The following is a 13,167-nucleotide window of genomic DNA, read 5'->3' as shown; positions in this document are numbered from 1 at the left end:
ATTTGGCTAAAATAATGCTAAGATAGTATATTTTGTCCTCTTTATTTTATTTTTCTTTGGCATGTACCATAGGAAGACAACACTTTTGAGGATGTGTTCCATAATATGGCGTAACCTCCCTTTTTATTTTATCATGACATCTATGATTCTTTTTTCATTTATGCATAATTTTTTCTCCAATATACTTTATATTATACATTCACAAATAACAAAGAGAATAAAAATTAAGAAAATAATTATCAAATCTATTATAAGACTTTTTGATTGATAGGATCATGGCCATTCATCAAGATGGCCCTTCTGTTCAAACACGTGCATGGCACGTGCTCCGTCCTTTATTCATATGCTAAAGGACATGTGTCGCACCGTAGCTTTCTTATTGATTCGGTTGCAAGAACGCAAAAGCTTCTCTCTCCATCTCTCTTCAATTCATTCTCTTCTTCCCCACAAAATTTCGACAACCGTAGAAAGACAAGAAGGAAGAAAATCGAAACCCCAGAAGGAAGATTTAGAATATAAACAACGATCTCGTCTTCTTTTCTTCCCCTCCCTCTTCTCCCGCCAAGAAGGAGAAGCGAAGACGAGTAGAGAAGAAAGCAAGAAAGAAGGAGAGAGAAGAGGGAGAGGGCAATGACTCTGCGCCCGGTGCCGGCGAGCGTCGCCAAGCAAGCAGAGCTCCGGAGGCTCGATGGAAACGCCTTCTTCAAGAAACAACGCATCGGCGCTGCCATTGATGCCTACACAGAGGTATCCTCATACCCCAACCGCTTCTTTCCTCCTGTTTCTTCCGGTTCCTAATGATCCGGTTCTTGATTATTCTCTAGCAGCCTTCGATTTGATTTGGATGGTCTTGGGACTTCTTTTCTCTTACATTCAGTTTGTTCTTTGAGTCAGAGGGAGTCAAATCACGGTCTTTAGGACCAAGATGCTAGTTTTCTTTTCCAAATCGAGTTCTTGATCTCGTTGTTCGTCTTAAGTTTCGACCTTTATTTGTTCTCTGTTACCTGTTCTATTTCTTTGCTATTTGATTGGTTTCTTTTGGTGTTTTTTCTTAATTTTTCACATGAATTCTGAAGGTTCTATATTCTAGGCCTTGGATAAGGAAGCAAGAAATAGCTGTTCCCATCAGGTCAATACACTACACTACTTTCTAGGTTCTCGTGATGTCAAACTTGGTTTCTTGTTGCTCTCCGTGGTTAAGGAAGTTACACTCTTTAGGCATTTCCATTCATCTTCCAACTGATTGATAGACGATGCTACAGTTCTAGATGGGGATAGGCAAGTCTACTTTTAAGGCAAGGCCTGGACGTATAGGGCTTGGAGCACCCAACTTGTTTTCTTCTGGATTAAGTTTACTGGTGATAAGTGTCAGTGATAGTTTATTGAATGAGTTAGTCAAATATTTATGAACCTTCCCTTGGTGTCTTTGTGAGGATAGAAAAAGGCTTAGGTACTATGTGAGCATTCTAAAATATCGGCAAGCTGCAAGGCTGCTATTAAGGAAACGGAGGCAAAACCTTCAGTTGAATGCATGATCTAAATATTGAAATATTTCTTTGAAAAATGATCAGAGACAAAAAAAATTTCACCATATTGCATGTAGAAATTTAGTAGTCTGCATAGAAGTCCTTTGTTTTATGATTTATATATAATATCTGGAAATTTAATTATTTCCTATAAATATCTGTACTCAATGTCGCTCACTCATGCCGATAAATGCTCTTATCTTGTTTTCAATTTAGGGTTTGCTAATGTTACCAACTTACCCCTAGTTATTTCAATGCATACTAAATAACAAGTAGAGAACAAGATGAATATTCTTAGAAGTCAGAATAATTTAAGCAAACAATTATATTAAAAGTTTGTAGCAAGAACCAGTACCAGAGCTCGTATTGGCCAACAATCGATTTGGTATGGTACTAGTAAGTATCGTACTAAGCCAAGGTGTATCGGAGTTGAAAGCTTGGGAGAAGAGGAGGGGAGAGAGGAAGAAATCCTAACCCTGACCTTGACCCCTACCCTATCCCTCGAAGGAGGAGAACCAGGAGGAGAGAGAAGATGAAAGGGGGAAGAGGGAGAAGGATAAGGGAGGGAGGGGGAGAGAGATGTACCAAGGGAGAGGCATTAGCATCGATGTTGATCTAGGGCTTGAGAACCATGCCAGATCGAGGGAAAAAAAGGGCGTCAGCATTGCATTGGCGTTGATCGAGAGGGAGATACCGTCTGAACTGTCAATCAGGGATAGAGAGAGCTGGAGAGAAGTTTCAAGAGGTCAATAGACAGAGATCGCTGGGAGAGAGATCATCGAAAGAGAGAGATTACAAAGAGAGAAGAATCTAGAGAGGGAGACCGGATAGAAGCTTCAAGAGACCCATCGAGCCATATATATATAAAAGAAGATTTAATTGAACGGTTGAACCGTGCTAGTTACCGATCGGTCTAGTTCGGTATGCCTCGAATTACCTGGTTCGGCAGTCCATGGTTTGTAGGTTATTTAAAAGAAGAGTGATTTATTTAAAAGTCAAAGGTTTATATGGGGTTACCTTCATCATTAATTTATGCCACTTTTGTTTGCTAATTTATGGTATAAGGCGCACGCTTATAGTTTTTTGGTCTTTATTGTACTTATAGTTCTATGGCATTTAAGCTCTCTAGAAAGTAATAAGTAGCTCGCACAATTAATTCCCAGGGGAAATTAAGAGTGCCATAAAAGCTAAACTGCATTGCAATCTTTTAAGTACTTTATTAAAATTCTGTGTATTGTGCTACATGCACTGCTCAAAAGATTTAGCATCATCTCTCTATATATAATGCAAGAGCCTAAGGTGAAGATTTAGATTGATTGTGGTTCTCCTTGTAAAAGTGGCCTTTATTTAGTAATTATGTCCTATTAAATGCTTCCTTCCCTCTCTTTCTCTGTGTGTGTGAAAAGGGAACACAACTAATGAAACTTTGAAAAAGTTTAATGTCAAGAAAAAAATCTGATCCCCAATCTTTACATTGGTTGATGGAATCATGGGTGTCCATGAATACTTTCCTTTTTAATAAGTCCTATGTATGCTGTATATTCAATAGTTAACATATATGAATATTTAAATATTTAAGATTTATCATATGTTGAAGGAATCATGATGACCCATCAAATATCTCCTACATTGTATCAACATTAGCTTGTTCTAGTGCTAGTGTGTGTGTATGCACACACAAATCGATCTATTGGTTCGATCTGCAAGAATGCTGCATATGATTTTTGCTAGTTATTCTGGTAATATTCACTCTCCACACCTCACACCTTTATAGGTACTATGGATACTAATAGTACCTCATCATGGTTCAGTTTTCTCTTATTGCTTTAGATAAACAAGAAAAATTTACGAGCCAAAAGTAGGCATGCATTTACATGGTACATAATCAAATAATAATAGAAAAATCTTTTTTCAAATAAATCAAAGCCGTCCTGGATCCTCTGACATGCATTGCATTGCATGAGGCCAACACTTAGTGAATGTTGAAAGGACTGTATACAGTATATGCTATCATCCAATGCTAAAACTTGAAATTAGCTTCAGCTGGTGTGTCCATAGCCCTATCACACTCCTCGACCTTAAAGCTACTTCCATTTTCTGAAAACACACTTAGTCCAGTTCTTACTCGGTGGGTGAGAAACAGATAAGTGGACCTCCCAAGAGAAGTTGGAGGGTATTTTTCAAGTTGCATAAATAATGAGAAATATTTTTAGGAAATCATACTTCCTATTAGGTGCCTTGCACGTGCCCAACACTAGTTTATTTAATGTTAGAAGGATAATAAGCCTTGAAATGTTCACAATCTGCTGTCAGCTGTACTAGTTAAAACCCGAACTTTCATGTTCCTTGTTCTCTGCAGCAACTCCACCCCTCAACCCCACCCCCAAAAAATTATTTCTTGGTTTCTTTCTTCTTTGGAAGCTTTATCAGGAACACAAAAGAATGATAAAAATCTGAACCCTAGAAAGGAAATCAGGAAATATAGATGATCTTTTCTTCACTCCCTTCCTACCTCTAAGAAGAGAGAAGACAAGTGGAAGAGAGGAAGGAGAAGGTGGGGAGGGTGATGGCATTGGTGCTGGTAAGCATCGCTGGGAAAGCTAAGCTCTGGAGGCTTGATGGTAATGCCATTTTCAAGAAAGAATGCATTGGAGCTGCCATGGATGCCTACACCGAGGTATCTGTAAACCTTAATCACTATTTGCCTTCCCCCCCTTCCAATTCTAATGATTAATTTCTTGATTTCATGGCAGTCTTTTGACTTGATCTTTGGACTTGATTCGGATGGCCTTGATTCTTTATTTTTTTCTTCTATGTAGTTCATTTTCCAAGTCAAACGGTGTCAAACCATTGAATTCTTGTCACGTCAAATCACATTTTTTTCCCCTGATATATTGCTCATTATTATTAACATTATTTTTTCCTCCCCAAATGGAGTTCTTGATCGTATCCCCTAAAGTTTTGTTCTTTGTTCCTACTAAGCTGTTTCATATCTTTGATATCTCTTTGTTTCTTGATTCAATTGTTTGGGATTTCAGGCAATTACTTTGTGCCCAAATGTGGCAGTGTATTGGACAAACCGGGCACTCTGCTATCAGAAGCGGAAGTCTGCAAAAGCAATATATATCTCTTGTTCTCCTTTTTCAATAATTTCTCTTCATTATGTTGATGGGTTTTGCATTTCGTTGCTTGTTGCATTTGGTAGAGAGTGGACAAAAGTTGAAGAGGATTGCAGAAAAGCTCTCGAACTTGATAGCAATTCTGTTAAGGTAGGCACAATCTCACTATTTATATGCATATTAGTTGTTATGCTAAATTTATGTTTTAAAAGTGGAAGCCATGGCCTTCTTTGTTTTTACGATGTTTGCATATTGTTAGATGGTTTGAATGCTCTCAATTGATTGCTGCCCTACTAATTATAGTTGTGCTAGGTGATTGCCTATTTTGGTTGATGATTTCCTATTTTGCTCAAAGAAATATCAATTGGATCTGTTTAGACCTTTTAGGCATGATTCATTTGTTGCAATCTGGAGTAAATAATTATGTTTACTCTGTTACGACTGCCATTTTACTGGGATTGTTGTATTTGGGCCATTCTTTGTAGTCTAAATGGCATTTGAGGTCTTTATATCTACTTTTTGCTTTAGTTAATCTTGAGAGTGCATACGTGGCAGCCTGAAATCTGTCCAGAGGGACTAATTTGAGCTGCATGAGAGATGGTGTAAGGTGCGATGATTGTATTATTCCAGGACTGCCTGCAAAATGCATATTTAAGCATGTTGACAAACATTTATGTATTCAGATACATATGCTCATACATACTCATGTTGGTACCAGTTTTCTCATCTAAGGTAAATGTAAGCTAGATTGATGGATAACATGTTGGATAAATCCAGGTAAGTGGTTATGGATCAGCTTAGGTTGTCTGCTTTGCAGATCCCCAACCATATATGAATAAATAATCTAAGAATCCTAAGATTTACATCAAATGCTATATGTATAACTGTTCTAGTAAGATGGTCGTAGTTACATGTATATGGATAGGGAATTGGTTAATATGAAGGCGGTTCCAAACTGGACAGTTGGTTGAAATCATCTTGTATTGGTTAAAATGGGATCTTCCTGATTACAGAGACCTATACAATCTAAGGTTCGCCATACTGGCTAGTACCGTACCAGTACCGGTACCGCAGCGGTATGCAGTCTTTTACTGTACTAACACTTGGTACTTCTCACCATCTTGTACCGTATCGTGTACCGACATTATAATAGGATGGTATTGGTTTGGGGTCTAGTCCGGAGACTCCTTGATACAATCTATTAGAGTTTTTTTAATCATTGATAAAATTCATGGTGGACAAGAAGGTTGCTACAGTGATCAATTGGATCCGGAGCGGGCATGCCAGGACGGACTTGCACCCCCTAGTCCATGATATTTGCCACCTTATGGAGGAGTTTGAGTCTTTTCGCATTTTGCATATGTTTCGGGAGGCGAACAATGCAGCGGACTGGGTCGCCTCCTTTGCAGCATGCCAACCTGGTGCCATCTCATGGGAGGCCTTGGAGCACGTGCTGCTGGCACTAGAGCATACTTTGTACTGTGATTATTCTGGGTGTACTCATGGCCACATGTAGTGAGATGCTGCTGCACAAAAAAAAAATACGTTTTAGTAAATAATCCATCTTGTATCCAAGCTCAAAAGTTTTCAGTAAATTTTGAATGGACAGTCGAGCTAGGGCTATGTTGCTGTCAAGAGCTCAATTTCTTTCATAAATGTAGATTGTTCATTGTCTGAAGATGGTGTTAAAATTTGGTTACTAACTTACTATCCGGGATTGACATTAGGCCTCTTAGTCAGAGTTTTTCCTTTATTTTTTCCTTTGACATATAGCTTACACTCATGCTAGATGATGAGCATTCCTTGTTTACTGTCATTTGTTTTACTATCACGTGATTGGATAAGTTGGAATATTGTATCACTCTAGGTTTCAGATCTTCTGGATGCTTGGATTAGTTTTGAGAGAGTTGGTACATCAAAGTGGGGAGGGGTTTAAGTGGGCAATGAATATTATCAGTTTGAGCCAAATGGTCATGGAGACATCATAACGCTGATAGTGCCTGGTAATCTTTTTCTTAACTAAATTGTGTGGAATCTTCAGAGAAACATGTCAACAGTAACCACACTTGCTAGAATTGTTGACTTAAAGAATATAGACTCTCTATAGAAGTATGTTCCAGTGGTTTGGAGGGACTGTTAAAAGTTTTGGGAGGGCTTCTATTTGACTTTGTTTTGAGGTTGGGCTTGGTTTTCAAGTATTGGAGTACTGTATGGTTCTGGAAATTCTGTTATGATAGTTTGAACCGGGAACTTTTTGTGTTGGATGTGGGGGAAGGCAGGTTTGCAATTTAAGGTTCACAAGACATGCACAACCACTATTGACTTCAATAATCAATCGATTATTGTTTTTGAGGTACATTCCTAGAACAACCGCTAATAAATGTCTCATTTATTATTACGGGGAAGAGATGGTAGCAAATTAGGTTATTCATTTTGAGTTAAGATGAGACTGAATGGTTCTTTTATATTTCTCTCAATAACTTGTCGATGTTAAAGTGTGTTTGAAAAAAGCACCTAGAAGATAGGTTTAATTTGAAATAACTTACTTTCTGTGGGAGATTCTGAAGTTTTTAACAGGTTGGATATTTCAAAATGATGGTGATGTCTAGTTCTGTAGTTCTAGGGACAATAAACTATAATTTAACTATCATTGTGCTGGATAGAATGAAACAAACTTGACAATATCATGCAGAATCACGCCCATTTTGAAAATTATTCTTAATAGACAATATGCATGTATACACATGCACACATGTGTGTCTGTCTTTCTGTGTTTGTATGCATCTAAGCAGATACACATATACATATCTTGTGTTCTTGTGCATGCATGCACATAAGGGACTTGTTTGGGGGTTGCTAAGATTTTGACATATTGTTGCTCACTTTTCTTTCTTTCTTGTTTTTTTTTTCTTTTTAATTTTTTAACACTTGCTGTGCTGCCTCCTGCTGCGGCATATTGTAGATCTTGTTTTCCACATTTTGATTGACACCGTATTCATATCTTGGGAATCAAATTGGAAGATATCTCAGTTAGTATTCTTAAATTGGGAGCTTCTTTACGGTAGCAAATTGGAGACTATAAGTGCTTGCAAAGCCATGGGAAAGTCTACATGGAAGCTGGTTCTACGTGTGCCCATGTGTTTCCTTGTGCTTACTTTAATTATTTTCATGTCCATATATATGTGATGTATATGTAATATATTTGTATCTGTATATCTATTGTGCATAATTTTATTCTTCCCTCTTTGCCTTTATCTCTTTTCATAATTGTTTCTTGGATGACAGTCTTTTGTTTGTCCATATGCTCCTGAACTGATGTCCAATTTGCTTTAAGACATGTTGTGCCTTGAGTAGATATTGAAAGGATTATAAGTCTTTGTAACATGTACATAATTCTGGCTGTCACTGGAGCACAATTACTTTACCTTGAATCTGTTTCAGTTTTGCCTCTTTAAATATGTCTTGCACATAGGGAAGACATACTTACATAAGTATTTGAGGCTTTTCTTGTTACCTGCAATTTAATCAAATGAAGACACACAAGAAAATTAGTAAAATCTTGAAAATATTAAACTAAAAGAATATTAATGTATTTTGCATATCACAAGTCAATATAGTTCTGTAGCAGCCCTGTGCTTTATCACTATTATGGTGTGATCTAAATATGTGGATGAGGTATTTTACCTTCTTGTTCCCTTTGCCTGTTTTGTGCCCTGCGACAAATATTGTGATGTAGCATCTGCCATGTCTTTTTAACAACCATTGATTCAAAAATTATTGTTACTAATATTGTGGTTATACAGTGGTTCTTCATAATGAATATGATATACTGTCATGTCTTGCATGCAACTGCAATTTCTTTTCCCTTATGTACTGATTTGTTTAAATGATTTTCTATGTCTTGTGTCATAACCGACTGTACTTTCTCTGTTATATTGAAAGGCTCACTATATGCTAGGGCTTGCATTGATAGAAAGGCAAGAATTTGCTGGGGGAATCAAACAACTGCACAAGGTTGGGTACTTGTAATAACCACTATAGTCCTTGCTCTCTTCCTTCTACATTTATATCACAATACTTGAGTCAAGCTCATATCTCTTTTTTTGCCTTTCCTTTCTTTCCATTTTTTATCATGACTCAAGACATTCAACTTGGCTTTCAACTAAAGATTTTGTGAGCTTTTATTTCTTTCATGTGCCTATGATAGTCCGCTTGACCGGTACCGGGACTCGTACAGGTCAGCGGCTGGTTCGGTACGCTACGGTACCGACATACGGCATGCAGTGGCGTGCCTGTCGGAACCGACACACCATTTTTTTTCAATATTTTTAAGTTAATGGTAATTAATATTTTTTTTATTTTTTTTCAATGATTTTAAGTATAATTTGATGTTTCTTGATGTTTTTAATGTTTCTATGATGTTTCTTGTCCTCCTCCTCTTCTTCTTCTTTTGCTTCTTCTTCTTCTTCTGCTTTAGCTTCAGCTTCTTCTTCTTCTTCTGCCTCTTCTTCTCCTTCTTCTTCTTCTTTTCCTCCTCCTCCTCCTCCTCCTTCTCCTTCTTCTCCTTCTTCTCCTCCTCCTCCTCCTCCTTCTCTTCCTCCTTCTTCTTCTCCTTCTTCTTTTGTTCTCCTTCTCCTTCTCTTTCTCCTTCTTCTTCTTCATCATTTTCTTCTGCTTCCTCTCCATCTTCTTCTCCTTCTTCTGGTTCTTCTCCTTCTTCTTCTTCTTCTCCTTCTTCTTTTTATCCTTCTTCTTCTTCTTCTTTTTCTTCTTTTGCTTCTTCTTCTTCTTCATCATCGTCTTCTTCTTCTCCTCCCCCTCCTCGTTCTTCTCCTCCTCCTCCTCCTCCTTCTTCTTCTTCTTCTGCTTCTTCTTCTTTTTTTGCTTCTTCTTCTCCTTCTTCGGCTTCTTCTACTTCTTCTCCTCCTCCTTCTCCTCCTCCTCCTCCTCCTCCTTCTTCCGCTTCTCCTTCTTCTCTTTCTCCTTCTGCTCCTCCTCCTCCTCCTCCTTCTGCTTCTCCTTCTTCTCCTTCTCCTTCTTCTCCTTTTCCTTCTGCTCCTTCTTCTCCTTCTCCTTCTCCTCCTCCTTCTCCTTCTTCTTCTACTTTCTTCTCCTTCTTCTCCTTCTCCTTTCTTCTCCTTCTCCTTTGTCTCCTCCTTCTTCTTCTCCTTCTCCTTCTCCTTCTTCTGCTTCTTCTACTTCTCCTCCTTCTCCTCCTCTTTCTTCTTCTACTTCTTCTTCTTCTCCTTCTGCTTTCTTGTCCTTCTTCCCCTTCTTCTGCTTCTGCTTCTGCTTCTTTTGCTTCTTCATCATCATCATCATCATCATCATCTTCTTCTTCTCCTTCTTCTGCTCCTTCTCCTCCTTCTCCTTCTCCTTCTTTCTCTTTTTCTTCTTCTCCTTCTTCTCTTTATTCTTCTTCTTCTTCTTCTTCTGCTTCTGCTTCTTCTCCTCCTCTTCCTCCTCCTTCTTCTTCTTCTTCTTCTTCTCCTTCTGCTTTCTTTCCTTTTGCTTTCTTCTCCTTCTTCTGCTTTCTTCTCTATCTCCTCCTCCTTCTTCTGCTTCTTTTTTTTCTTCTTCTCATTCTTCTCCTGCTTTCTTCTCCTTCTTCGACTTTCTTCTCCTTCTTCTCCTCTTTCTCCTTCTTCTCCTTCTTGTCCTTCTTCTCCTTCTCCTTCTTCTGTTTTCTTCTCCTTCTTCTCCTCTTTCTCCTTCTTCTCCTTCTTGTCCTTCTTGTCCTTCTTGTCCTTCTTCTCCTTCTTCTCCTTCTCCTTCTTCTTCTTTTGCTTGCTTCTCCCTCTTCTCCTTCTCCTTCTTCTTCTTTTGCTTGCTTCTCCCTCTTCTCCTTCTCCTTCTTCTTCTTTTGCTTGCTTCCTCTTCTCCTTCTCCTTCTCCTTCTTCTGCTTTCTTCTCCGTCTTCTTCTTCTGCTTTCTTCTCCTTCTCCTTCTTCTGCTTTCTTCTCCTTCCGCTTCTTCTCCTTCTTCACCTTCTTCTTCTTTTGTGTCTTCTCCTCCTCCTCCTCCTCCTCCTCCTTCCGATTCTTCTTCTTTTTCTCCTTTTCCTTCTGCTTCCTTCTCCTTCTTCTGATTTCTCTCCTTCTCCTTCTTCTGCTTTCTTCTCCTTTCTTCTTTTGCTTCTTCTGCTTCTGCCTTTTCTTCTTCTTCTCCTTCTGCTCTTTCTTCTTCTTCTCCTTCTGCTCTTTCTTCTTCTTTTGCTCCTTCTGCTCCTTCTTCTTCTTTTGCTCCTTCTCCTCCTCCTCCTCCTCCTCCTTCTTCACCTTCTTCTCCTTCTTCTTCTTCTCCTTCTAATTCTTCTTGTCCTACTTCTTCTGCTTCTTCTTCTTCCGCTGCTTCTCCTTCTAATTCTCCTCCTCCTCCTCCTCCTCCTCCTTCTCCTTCTTCTTCCTTTTCTCCTCCTTCTCCTTCTCCTTCTCCTTCTTCCCCTTCTCCTTCTCCTTCTCCTTCTCCTTCTTCCCCTTCTCCTCCTCCTCCTCCTCCTCCTCCTCCTCCTCCTCCTCCTCCTCCTTATTCTCCTTCTTCTACTTCTCCTCCTCCTCCTTCTCCTATGTCTCCTTCTTTTTCTCCTTCTCCTTTTTCTCCTTCTTCTCCTTTTTCTTCTTCTTCTTCTTCTCCTTCTCCTTCTCCTTCTCCTTCTCCTTCTTCTTCTCCTTCTCCTTCTCCTTCTTCTTCTTCTTCTTCTTCTTCTTCTTCTTCTTCTTCTTCTTCTTCTTCTTCTTCTCCTTCTCCTTGTTGTTGTTGTTGTTGTTGTTCTCCTTCTTGTTGTCCTTCTTCTTCTCCTTCTCCTTCTCCTCCTCCTTCTCCTCCTTCCTCTTCTTATTCTCCTCCTTCTCCTTCTCTCCTTCCCCTATTTCGAATCTCTCTCTCCCTAATTGGAATAGAGATCCCCCCGTTTCAAATCTTTCCCTCCCTTCCTCCCTCTTTTTCTCTCTCCTTCTCCCTCTCTCCTCCCTCTCTGGCTCTCGCTTTGTCAATATGCCCTGGAATGGCACAGTACGGACACGTACAGTGCCAAACCGGTTCCTAGCCGGTATGCCTTCCGATACCAGCTCGGTGAACCATGCCGATAGGGTTTTGCTTTGTTCTGATTATATTGTGCCATGAGAAATTCAACTTTAATGTGTGCTTTGGCATCATATTTTAGTTATCTTTTGAGCTGATTTTGAATCTTGAATAACTTATTAGTTTACCGCCTAAAATAGGCTTTTGATCTGGGGAGAGGGAGAAACCCTGTGGGATGTATGGTGGAGGAGATTTGGCAGACTCTTGCCAAAGCAAAGTACATGGAATGGGAACTTTCATGGAGCAATCATGCGTGGAGGCTGCAAAATTTGAAGTAGGTGATGCCTACCAGCACTTGTTGCCAAATTTCTGTTTCTTATCTTTATGTATTATAAAGCAATGCAGGCATCAAGACCTATTATTAGATTTGACATTACCAAAATATGTGCTGTCAAATCAGGGAGGCCTGTGAGAGAGCTTTGGCAGAGTATCATTTTCTTGATAATTCTCTAGCTGAAGATGCATCAAAAGATGCTGCTGATGATCATTCTGAACAACTTGAACTCCTAAACGAAGTGTTCTGTAAAGCTGCACAAGCTGACATGCCGACACAAGTGAGAACTCACTCTTAAGAACCCTATATATGCATCCTTATCATCTGGACCAGTAATATTTGCCATACTTGATATTGTAGGTGCCTGACTACTTGTGCTGTAAGATTACACTTGATATCTTCCGGGATCCTGTGATCACCCCAAGTGGTGTTACCTATGAAAGGGCAGTGCTTCTTGAGCATCTTAAGCAGGTGTTTTATTCTTTCTTGTTGTAGACATGTGGTTCTCTAACTTATATGTTGCTGCCCTTCTCTATAATTATGCATCAAAGCCTTGACTATAGGTGGGCAAGTTTGACCCAGTCACAAGGGAGCCGCTTGAACAACACCAGTTGGTGCCAAATCTGGCCCTCAAAGAAGCTGTGCAAGCATATCTGAATGAGCATGGCTGGGCTTATAACAGTAGCTGATGCTGGAGTTGTCAAGCCAGACATATATACAGCATGTTGCCCCCTCGCCCCTTCTGTATTTTTGATGCCATCATTGGCTTCAGTAGTGGTGTGATGCTTTATTTTTTGTATGATTCCTTCCGCCCATTGCATGGAAAACCTTTTTTTGGTTCCTTGGAATGGTTGTATAAAGATCTTTTAGTTTCTGGTCTGCAGTGATGGTGTAGTGTTCTGGGAAACTTATATCTTTAGTATTATATTTAAATATACTAACTGGCAAAGGTGGCATGAGGGTTTGGTTTTGATGTAATTTCTTGTTTGCTTTCCAATGCTGTGAATCCTGTTATGCAATGCAGGCATCCCAATTCATCTTTCGAATATGCAATGCTAATTGTTTGGGCATATGCAATGTGGGCGTGGAATCTTTTTTCTTTTTATTGTATCAATGTATTTGTCGTAAAGGCATTATCTTTTGTGACTACCGGTAGATTTCAAGGAAT

The 13,167-nt window shown here is 39.2% G+C and overlaps 1 protein-coding gene across 5 annotated transcripts; it reads left to right on the top strand.

The window, feature by feature from the left end:
- The first annotated feature begins 364 nt into the window (after positions 1-364).
- LOC103715638 (E3 ubiquitin-protein ligase CHIP-like) lies at positions 365-13,058 on the top strand. 5 transcript variants are annotated; one of them, XM_008803350.6, is made up of 8 exons: positions 365-747; positions 4,565-4,632; positions 4,732-4,795; positions 8,588-8,659; positions 11,866-11,999; positions 12,126-12,279; positions 12,360-12,470; positions 12,563-13,058. In XM_008803350.6, the coding sequence occupies exons 1-8, from the start codon at positions 631-633 to the stop codon at positions 12,686-12,688; spliced, it is 846 nt and encodes a 281-aa protein (XP_008801572.3). In that variant the 5' UTR covers positions 365-630; the 3' UTR covers positions 12,689-13,058. The 5 variants fall into 5 exon arrangements, with proteins under 5 accessions (XP_008801572.3, XP_008801578.3, XP_008801554.3 ...); XM_008803356.6 differs by lacking the exon at positions 8,588-8,659 and having other exon boundaries at positions 12,563-12,948; XM_008803332.6 differs by having other exon boundaries at positions 371-747; positions 4,565-4,795.
- The last annotated feature ends 109 nt before the right edge of the window (positions 13,059-13,167 follow it).

This window comes from Phoenix dactylifera, chromosome 4 (genome assembly GCF_051530095.1).
Source record: "Phoenix dactylifera cultivar Ajwa chromosome 4, Ajwa_hap1_PhDact_Kaust_v1.1, whole genome shotgun sequence".
NCBI lineage: Eukaryota > Viridiplantae > Streptophyta > Magnoliopsida > Arecales > Arecaceae > Phoenix > Phoenix dactylifera.
This window is presented reverse-complemented; position numbering and strand designations above follow the sequence as displayed.

What these genes read in the sequence shown, in the direction of transcription:
- LOC103715638 (XM_008803332.6), top strand. Translation starts at nt 631, where the DNA reads ATGACTCTGCGCCCGGTGCCGGCGAGCGTCGCCAAGCAAGCAGAGCTC. An exon ending in CCATTGATGCCTACACAGAG is followed by an intron (nt 748 to 4,564) that starts GTATCCTCATAC and finishes TTGGGATTTCAG; the next exon opens with GCAATTACTTTGTGCCCAAA. An exon ending in TTCTTGAGCATCTTAAGCAG is followed by an intron (nt 12,471 to 12,562) that starts GTGTTTTATTCT and finishes CCTTGACTATAG; the next exon opens with GTGGGCAAGTTTGACCCAGT.